The sequence below is a fragment of the Boleophthalmus pectinirostris genome, unplaced genomic scaffold (genome assembly GCF_026225935.1).
Source record: "Boleophthalmus pectinirostris isolate CB_2022bp ecotype Guang Dong unplaced genomic scaffold, ASM2622593v1 HiC_scaffold_3, whole genome shotgun sequence".
NCBI lineage: Eukaryota > Metazoa > Chordata > Actinopteri > Gobiiformes > Gobiidae > Boleophthalmus > Boleophthalmus pectinirostris.
In genome coordinates, this window is record NW_026571299.1 from 376,463 (window position 1) to 387,424 (window position 10,962).

A 10,962-nucleotide genomic window follows, 5' to 3' on the forward strand; every position below is an offset into this window, starting at 1 on the left:
AATGTTAAATTAAACGTCGACTTGTAAAGACGCTGAGAAAGACTCAACACAAATGTCCCCCAAAAAATCAGGAGCTGCGAGCGACGGGAAAACGGGAATCGAGCCGCAGAAAGAAAATCTGGAACGAGCGAGAAACTTGAGGGAAGAAAACGAAGAAAACACAAAAAGCTCGTCGGGCTAAAAACTCGATTTAGCTCGAGGTGTCGGAGTCGCTCAGAAGTGACACCGAAGATGAAGAACTGAACGGATTTAGTGAAGAATCTTTCTGAAGAACTGTTCATACGTGACGTTCTCTGTTCTGTTCTTCTTACTAGAACTTGACTTTACGCGGGAAATGTCTGAAGTCGCCTCCATCAAACTCAAACCTGCACAAAAACTACGACAGTTTCAAAAAGTTCGGTTTGTGCCACTTCAGTTTTGTAGATTTTAACGATTCTTTTACAGATCAAACTGGGATCAGCAGCTCCAGGAAACTTCAAAATGAAATAAAACGACACAAAACTGAGTCAATCGTTTGTGTTTTGTTTGTGTTTCGTTCGTGGTTTTTGTGATTCTGGTTCTTAAGATGTGAACGTTAGACGTAAGACGTTTTATTTTGGGCCGACGACTCAAAATGTGAAACAGCCTCAAAACAGCAGAAAAATGAAACCAAACGTTTGGGTTTATTTTGGTGTAAATTATATTTCGGTCGTTTCGGTTCAGCCGACGACAGAGACTTTAACAAAAGTCCACAAAACGAGTGAAGAGAAACGACTTGAGGCTGTGGAAAAGTCTGTGTCAGTCTGAAGGAACTGGATTTGATTCATATTTTATAAAATGAAACAGACTTTTCCACAGCTTCAGATCATTTCACAAACAAAACACAAACGACTGACTCCGTTTTGTGTCGTTTTAGAACATTTTGAGGTTTTCTGTAAAAAAAATCATTAATCGATTCTTGTCAAAACTAAAGCAGCACAAACGACAGAAACAGTTTTTGTGCGTTTGTGAGTTTGATGGCGGCGACTTCATGCGGATCTGTTCTTGGTCTCTGATTTTTTTTTTTTATAAATTGAAAATGTTAAATTAAATATCGACTTATAAAGAGACTGAGAAAGACTGAACACAAATGCCCCCAAAAAGAAAAACTGAAATCATTTTGGTGTAGTTTGATGAGGGTCTGTCCTTAGTCTCTGATTTTTTTAAATAAATTTCCTTCTAAAAATGGGCCTGATAAATGTTTTCTTCTTCTTCATTCAGTGTTTTTGTGCTGGTGCGACTTGTCCGTAAAACCCGGTACGTAAATGTGTGGGTCAGACTCTGGTCAGACCCAGAGGAAGTAGGCGATCTCGTCCAGGTCCACGGGATAGTCCGTCAGGTGCAGCGGCTCCTTGATGTCGAAGCGTTCTCCTTTGTAGCTCCTCCAGCGTCCGGCCGGCAGGTAAATGTCCCGCTCCTGTTTCCCCGGCTCCAGCACCGGCGCCACCATCAGGTCGTCCCCGATCAGGAACTGCGAGTCGATCTTGTACGCCGTCTCGTCCCCCGTGGCGATCCACCACAGCGGCCTGATGATGGGGTCGCCCGTGTCCACCACCTCGCTCGCCAGCTCCAGCACGCGCGGCGCCACGATGCTCTGGTGCAGCTCCGTGTACTTACGCGCGATCTCGACCACGTCGGCGCCGTACTCCCACGGCGGGATCGAAAACTGCATGGCCGGCATGAAGGCGGACAGCTCCAGCCAGCGGATGTAGAGCTCGCGGTCCGGTAACGCGCGTCCTCCGTCGGTGCGGTTCACGTACGCGTTTCCGCCGATCATGTCCGGTAAGATGAACTGATAGCCGAGGATACTAATCGTGAGAACCGTTGGGATGAGCGATTTCAGGCCGAGTTCGTAGCCCCAAACGGAATCGCGATCTATCGGACGAAAGAAGCAGGAGATGTTCTGCGACTGGTAGCCGCTCCTCAGCTCGGCGCGGTCGTTGAACGGAATCACCATCTCCGTGTAGCGCCGGGTGAAAACACTCGGATCGCGGATCGGAACTTTGGTGCTGAACTTCCACGGCAAATAGCTCGTTTCGCCGGCGTCGAATTTGAACGAAACGACGCCGTACCGCGAGCGCAGAGACTTGAGCTGCTGAGAAAACCACTCCCTCGCCTCGTGATTGGTGAAGTCCAGAATCCCGCCGATCCCGTTCCACCACTTCACCAGAGCGGGAAGCTGCCCCGTCGGCTCGCGGACGAAGAGCCCGCGCTGGACGCAGGAGTGGAAGTTGGCGGAGTCGTAGTTGACGAAGGGGTGCGTCCAGAGCGAGACCTGGAACCCGTCCGCCTTCAGCTTCTGGAACATGGCGCTGGCGTTCGGGAACTTCTCCGGGTCGAACTCGAACTCGCCGTAGCGTTTGGTGTAGCGGTCGTCCAGCTCCAGGTGGCTGCAGTTGAAGTTGTGTTTCTTGATGTCGGCGGCGTAGGCGAGCAGCTTCTCCTGGTCGATGTCGGTCTTGTGCAGGGCCCACGTGGACCAGATGGGGTCCTGGAACATGGCTTTGGCGGGGACTTTGCCGGGTTTGTTGAAGTACCGTCGGACCATGTACTTGTGGATGGAGGTGACGTCGAGGCCCACGCACACGCGGTAGCTCAGCTCGGCGATGGGCGGCTCGTTGGGCGCCGGCTGAAACGGGCTGTCGCTGTAACGAGCCTGAAACAGCATCGTCTTCTCCGTGTCGTTCCAGCCCAAATGAAACGGGACGGAACCGTTGATTTTAATCGCCGTAGCGTTGGAAGAAAGCCAATAACTCTCCAGGATCCCTGAGGAAACAGACTGTCAGGACCAGACCAGGACCAGACCTGGACCAGACCAGGACCAGACCAGGACCAGACCAGGGACTAGACCAGGACCAGGACCAGACCAGGTCTAGACCAGACCAGGACCAGACAGACCAGGACCAGACCAGGACCAGACCACTGGACTAGACCAGGACAGACCAGGACCAAGACCAGGACCAGACCTGGACCAGGACCAGACCAGGACTAGACCAGGGACCAGACCAGGACCAGACCAGGACCAGACCAGGACAGACCTGGACCAGACCAGGACCAGACCTGGACAGACCAGGTCTAGACCAGGACCTAGACCAGGACTAGACCAGACCAGACCAGGACCAGACCAGGACCAGACCTGGACTAGACCAGGACTAGACCAGGACCAGACCAGGACTAGACCAGGACCAGACCAGGACCAGACCAGGACCAGACCAGGACTAGACCAGGACTAGACCAGGACCAGACCAGGACCAGGACCTAGACCAGGACCAGACCAGGACCAGACCAGGACCAGACCTGACTAGACCAGGCTAGACCAGTCTAGACCAGGACTAGACCAGGACTAGACCAGGTCTAGAGGTCTAGACCAGGACTAGACCAGGACTAGACCAGGACTAGACCAGGTCTAGACCAGGTCTAGACCAGGTCTAGACCAGGACTAGACCAGGACTAGACCAGGACTAAACCAGAACTAAACCAGGACTGCGTCACCACGGTAACCGCCGAACATTCCCCCATAGACGCGCAGGCGGCACACCCCCGGCGCGGCGTCGGCGTCGTACCTCCGAAGTTGTGGCGGTGGGAGTAGATGTCGCTGGTGACGAAGGGCTTGGGCGGCTGCTGCCCGGACACGGCGATGGGCCAGTGCTGCGTGGCGGACAGGGCGCCGCCGTACCAGTGGGCGTGGCGGTACGTCATGGCGTGTTCCACCGGCACGTGCGGCGCCGTCTCCTCCCAGCGCACGCGGTAACACTGCACCGTGTCCTTCGGCCGCACCGTCTCGATGAAGAAGAAGAGGCGACGGTTATCGGTCGTACGACTGCAGCTCAAGATCTCACCCTCCTTAGAACACGAGTCCAAGTCCAGAGTCCCAGACCTGAGGAGAGACCAGGACTGAACCAGGACTGAACCAGGACTGAAACTATTCTAAAACCCTGTTAAAATCCTGTTAAAATCCAATGAAAACCCCATTAAAAATCCAGTTAAAACCCTGTTAAAATCCAGTTAAAACCCCATTAAAACCCTGTTGCAACTCAGTTAAAATCCAGCTAACCCCCTTAAACCCTGCTGAAACCCGGTTAAACCCAGTTAAACCTCGTTGAAACCCCGTTGAAAAACCCGGTTAAACCCGGTTGAAACCCGGTTAAACCCGGTTAAACCCACCCCGTTGAAACCCGGTTAAAAACCCGGTTAAACCCGGTTAAACCCGGTCAAACCCGTCGGCGTCTGACCTGAACTGCATCCTGAAGACGATGGCGCCCCCTTGGTTTCGGATGATGTAACCGTCCTTGTTGAGGTCGAGCAGCTGCGTCTTCAGAAGCTCCGCCTTCCTCAGAGACGCGATGTAATAACACCAGGCCGTTACCGCGGCGATCACCAGGAACAACCCGATGACGCCGGCGCCGACCAGCGGGCGAGAGGCGCGGGCGTGCTGCTGCTTCGGGAGGGCATCCAGGTCAGTGCCCCCCGCCCCCCCCGGGACCACCTGGTACATGCTCGGGACCGAGACCGGGACCGAGACCGGGACCGAGACCGGGACTAAACCAGGGACTGAACCAGGACTAAGCCAGGGACTAAACCAGGGACCGGACCAGGACTAAACCAGGCTAATCAAACTCTGAATAGACCTGGTTTAGTCCTGGTTTAGACCTGGTTTAGACCTGGTTTAGACCTGGTTTAGTTTAGACCTGGTTTAGTCCTGGTTTAGTCCTGGTTTAGACCTGGTTTAGACCTGGTTTACCTGGTTTACTGGTTCCTGGTTTAGTCCTGGTTTAGTCCTGGTTTAGACCTGGTTTAGACCTGGTTTAGTCCTGGTTTAGACTTGGTTTAGACCTGGTTTAGACCTGGTTTAGTCCTGGTGTAGTTTACCTGGTTTAGTCCTGGTTTAGTCCTGGTTTAGTCCTGGTTTAGTTCTGGTTTGGATCAGACACTGGGACATTTCTTTTATAAATTTGGGACAAATCAGTGTTTTTTGTTTAAATCCATGAGACTCAGGTCAGGGACTGTCCCGGGTCATTGAGACGGTCCCGGGTCATCAGGACGTCAGGTCACGCTCTGGTCAAACTCCGAGTTTCTTGCGTCAGTTTTGGCGCGTTCAGCGGATCTTCATCTGCGCCTTCGTTTCCCGCAGCGGGTTTTTATTTTTTGCGCTGACGCTGAGGGAAAAACACGCGCTCCGGGCCCAGTGCGCATGCGTGAGGAGCAACGCACGCGGGTGTTTACTGCTCGAACTTTCGCAAACAACAAAAACAACGATTTTCACGCAAAGAAGCGCAGAGAGAAAAGTGCAAAAGCGCCGCGTCCCGCTCCGTGCGCGCTCCGTGTGCACCCGCGTGTCCGTGTGCGTGTGCGTGTGCGTGTGCGTGTCCGTGTCCGTGTCCGTACTCACCGCGCTTCCCGTGGAGAAGCCCCCGCACGCCTCACGTCCACGCGCGGCCCCGTGCGCGTGTCCTCGGTGCGGGTTTTGTTGTTCTGTTGTTCGCGGGACGAAGCGGAGCGGCGCGTCTCAGCTCCGATCCTGATCCGATCCGAACGCGACTTGTTTTGAGGAGTTTGGAGAAAAGAGAAAAGAGCAAAGAGCAAAGAGCAAAGCATCACGGGAAATGTAGTCCAGAAAGAGAGGGGAGGGGGAAATGTAGTCCAGAAAGAGAGGGGAGGGGAGGGGGCGTCAACAAACACCACAGAGAGAGAGACTAAACCAGAACTAAACCAGGACTAAACCAGGTCTAAACCAAACTAAACCAGGACTAAACCAGGTCTAAACCAGGACTAAACCAGAACTAAACCAGGTCTAAACCAGGACTAAACCAGGACTAAACCAGGAACTAAACCAGGTCTAAACCTAAACCAGAACTAAACAGGTCTAAACCAGGTCTAAACCAGGTAAACCAAAACTAAACCAGGTCTAAACCAGGACTAAACCAGGACTAAACCAGGACTAAACCAGGTCTAAACCAGGACTAAACCAGGACTAAACCAGGTCTAAAACCAGGACTAAACCAGAACTAAACCAGGTCTAAACCAGGACTAAACCAGGACTAAACCAGAACTAAACCAGGTCTAAACCAGGACTAAACCAGGACTAAACCAGGTCTAAACCAGGACTAAACCAGGACTAAACCAGAACTAAACCAGGTCTAAACCAGGACTAAACCAGGTCTAAACCAGGTCTAAACCAGGACTAAACCAGGTCTAAACCAGGACTAAACCAGGACTAAACCAGGTCTAAACCAGGACTAAACCAGGTCTAAACCAGGACTAAACCAGGTCTAAACCAGGTCTAAACCAGGACTAAACCAGGTCTAAACCAGGACTAAACCAGGTCTAAACCAGGACTAAGCCAGAACTAAACCAGGACTAAACAAGACTAAACCAGGACTAAACCAGAGACAAAGAACATTTAGGTTTTTTTTGTTTGTTTTTTGTTGTTTTTTTATTACAGTGAAGATAAAATTCTAGTAGTAACAACAAAATCCAAAGTCTTGATAAAATATATTTTATTGCTGATGATCAGAAAGAGACAAAATTAAACAAACAAATGAACCTGAGGAAAAAAAAAAAACAGAACTGGACTTTTTTTTTTCCAAACACCAAAAGTTCTGTTTGTTTTGTTTTTTTCTCAACAAAGTTTTGAACAAAAAGTTTCAGACTCTTCACCACAGACGTGGACTCGAGTCGGACTCGAGTCAGACTTTTTAGGACTTGAGGCGTGACTTGATAAAATGGACCGAGATTTTGGACTCGACTCGGACTTGAAGCTCAGTGACTCGGGACTCAGTGCTTCTCCTAAAAAAATCAGTGTTTTTATCAAATATTTTTCTCTTTACAGTTGAAAAATGTGACGTTGAATTTTACAGAAACAAACTGGAACATGTCCTGAAGTACTGCGATACTCAAAAGTACTACAGTAATACACAGTACAAATACAGCGGGTACTACACAGAACACCATCCTTCCATTTGAGAGCAGACGACAAAATAAAATAACTGCATTTTAAATCTGAATTCTTTCCTTTTAAAAAGAAAAAAAAAAACATTTGTAAAACTCTTATTTAAAAACTCAAAGAACAATTTAGTTTAAAATTCATATAAATTGCAAAAATTTAAGATAATTTGGGTGCTTTTTTGGTTTAAAGACTTGAAGCTCAAAGCAGACGACTCGGACTGGACTTGGACTCATGGGCCAGTGACTCGGGACTCGACTCGGACTTGACTTGGACTCATGGGCCAGTGACTCGGGACTCGACTTGGACTTGACTTGGACTCATGGGCCAGTGACTCGGGACTCGACTCGGACTTGACTGTGTTTGACTTGGGACTCGACTCGGACTTGACTGTATTTGACTTGGGACTCGACTCGGACTTGACTATATCTGACTCGGGACTCGACTCGGACTTGACTGTATTTGACTTGGGACTCGACTCGGACTTGACTATATCTGACTTGGGACTCGACTCGGACTTGACTGTATTTGACTTGGGACTCGACTCGGACTTGACTATATCTGACTCGGGACTCGACTCGGACTTGACTGTATTTGACTTGGGACTCGACTCGGACTTGACTATATCTGACTCGGGACTCGACTCGGACTTGACTGTATCTGACTTGGGACTCGACTCGGACTTGACTATATCTGACTTGGGACTTGACTCGGACTTGACTTGGACTCATGGGCCAGTGACTTGGGATTCGACTCGGACTTGACTGTATTTGAGTCAGGACTCGACTCGGAGTAGTGTCTTGCTCATGGGCTCCTCTGGGTTGTGGGTTCGAGTCCCGGTCAGTAGAAGTGTTCGGACACAAACTCGGGGTGGATGGTGTAGTGTGTTGCTTTAGGGTTGTGGGTTCGAGTCCCGCGTCAGTAGAAGTGTTCGGACACAAACTCGGGGTGGATGGTGTAGTGTGTTGCTTTAGGGTTGTGGGTTCGAGTCCCGCGTCAGTAGAAGTGTTCGGACACAAACTCGGGGTGGATGGTGTAGTGTGTTGCTTTAGGGTTGTGGGTTCGAGTCCCGCGTCAGTAGAAGTGTTCGGACACAAACTCGGGGTGGATGGTGTAGTGTGTTGCTTTAGGGTTGTGGGTTCGAGTCCCGCGTCAGTAGAAGTGTTCGGACACAAACTCGGGGTGGATGGTGTAGTGTGTTGCTTTAGGGTTGTGGGTTCGAGTCCCGCGTCAGTAGAAGTGTTCGGACACAAACTCGGGGTGGATGGTGTAGTGTGTTGCTTTAGGGTTGTGGGTTCGAGTCCCGCGTCAGTAGAAGTGTTCGGACACAAACTCGGGGTGGATGGTGTAGTGTGTTGCTTTAGGGTTGTGGGTTCGAGTCCCGCGTCAGTAGAAGTGTTCGGACACAAACTCGGGGTGGATGGTGTAGTGTGTTGCTTTAGGGTTGTGGGTTCGAGTCCCGGTCAGTAGAAGTGTTCGGACACAAACTCGGGGTGGATGGTGTAGTGTCCGCTCTGGAACGACTTCACTCGATGGAAACAGCTGCAGCAGCCTCTGGACGCACAAACACACAAACACACAAATGTACAAACAATTACACAAACACACAAATGTACAAATACACAATTACACAAACACACAAATACATAAACGCACAAATATACAAATGCAAAAATGTACAAATGCACAAATATACAAATACACAAACACACACACACACACAGAAACACACAAACACAGAGAAATAGACAAACACACAAACAGAGAAACAGAGATGACCGATAAACTGTGCCGATATTTTAGTTCTGATAGTTTTAGATTCATGTTGATCATTTTTCCCAAATTTGTCGTTTACATTTTCTTCAAACTCCCCAAAGTGTTTTTAACCACGTTCTGTGCAGCTCTTTGTATTAAAGAGTTAAAATCAAACTGTGCAGATCCATCAAAACTAAATATCGAGCTCTGCTGGAGGTTTAAGGCCGATATTCCATAGGCCAACAACTGCAAATATCGGTAATGTATCGGTCTGCTGACTGATGGTTTAACTGAACCTTCTGATCTCAAAGGTAAAGTTTGTCCATCATAAATATAACTCTTTATAATAATTACACTTTATTTAGCCTTAATAAACAAAGACTTAATTAATAATGAACAAATACTGAATTAAGAGTCATTCAGGCTTAATAATAACTTAATACAAATACACACACAGTTAGTTCATGAGTAACTAAGTATGAAATAATTATCAGTCACTATTACAGCGCAGGTTTATTAAGCATAAGTTAAAGGCTAATTAAGGTAGTAATTAAGTCGTTATTAAGCCTGAATGACTCTTAATTAAGTGTTTGTTTATGTTTATTAAGGCTAAATAAAGTGCAGTAGTTAATATAAAGTGTTATATAAATATAATCGTGTACAGATGTGACCCTCACCCGTAATCCAGAGACGAGGAGGACAGCGCCCTCTGTCGGCCAACAGTGTGAGGACGAACACACACAACCGACAAACTCCTGAAAAACAAACGCACAACATGAACACACACACACACACACACACAACCGACAAACTCCTGAAAAACAAACGCACAACATGAACACACACACACACACACACACACACAACCGACAAACTCCTGAAAAACAAACGCACAACATGAACACACACACACACACACACACACACACACAACCGACAAACTCCTGAAAAACAAACACACAACATGAAACACACACACAACACACACACACACACACACACACACACAACCGACAAACTCCTGAAAAACAAACGCACAACATGAACACACACACACACAACCTGAACACACACACAAACACACACACACAACCTGAACACACAAACACACACACACACAACCGACAAACTCCTGAAAAACAAACGCACAACATGAACACACACACACACAACCTGAACACACACACACAAACACACACACAACCTGAACACACACACAAACACACACACAAACACACACACAAACACACACACACACACACACACACAACCTGAACACACACACACACACACACACACAACACACACACAGACACACACACACAACCTGAACACACACACAAACACACACACAAACACAACACAGACACACACACACACAACCTGAACACACACACACACACAAACACACACACACACACAAACACACACAAAACTGACAAACTCCTGAAAAACAAACGCACAACGTGAAAAACACCAAGATCTGGAAATTTCTACTCGGAAACTCGAGCCTGTCGCTGTGAAGTATAAAGTTGTAGTATTTGTAGCTGTAGTATTTGTAGTATTATCAGAAGTACTGGTGCTGTACCTTGTGGTCTTGTTGCCCGCAGTAGCAGCCGCAGTATTTGCAGTAGTATTTGCAGTAGTATTTGCAGTAGTACGTGCAGTAGTACGTGCAGTACGCAGTAGGACGGGGACGGGGGGCATGTTGAGCTGGGTGCCTCTCTCCTCGGTGCAGACGCCCGCGGGAACAGCAGGGGGCGACACCGACGCCACGATCGGAGGCAGCGCCGTCCTGCCCCCGTCCACCACCAGAGGGCGACGCCCAGACCCAGACTGAAGACTCACGGGGAACAGGAAGTCCTGACGCAGACACAGACGCAGACACACACAGACACAGACACACACACACACAGACACAGACACAGACACACAGACACAGACACAGAGACACAGACACAGACACAGACAGACAGACACAGACACAGAGACAACGACACAGACACACACACACAGACACAGACACAGACAGACACAGAGACACAGACACAGACACAGACAGACAGACACAGACACAGAGACAACGACACAGACACACACACACAGACACAGACACAGACAGACGCAGACACAGACACAGACACAGAGACACAGACAGAGACAGACACAGACACAGATGGAGACACAGACACAGACACAGACACACAGACACACAGACACAGACAGAGACAGACACAGACACAGAT

The 10,962-nt window shown here is 49.0% G+C and overlaps 1 protein-coding gene across 1 annotated transcript in view; it reads right to left on the minus strand.

The window, feature by feature from the left end:
* The window catches only part of myorg (myogenesis regulating glycosidase (putative)), a 4,688-nt gene extending 69 nt beyond the window's left edge, over positions 1-4,619 (minus strand). Inside the window, exons 1-3 of the mRNA XM_020940285.2 lie at positions 4,251-4,619; positions 3,582-3,895; positions 1-2,784 (exon numbers count right to left, since the gene is read on the minus strand). The exon at positions 1-2,784 is cut by the window's left edge and continues 69 nt beyond it. Of these exons, the coding sequence (XP_020795944.1) occupies positions 1,304-2,784; positions 3,582-3,895; positions 4,251-4,513 (2,058 nt within the window). The 5' untranslated portion in view covers positions 4,514-4,619 and the 3' untranslated portion in view covers positions 1-1,303. The remainder of the gene's footprint in view (positions 2,785-3,581; positions 3,896-4,250) is intronic.
* Positions 4,620-10,962: the final 6,343 nt, after the last annotated feature.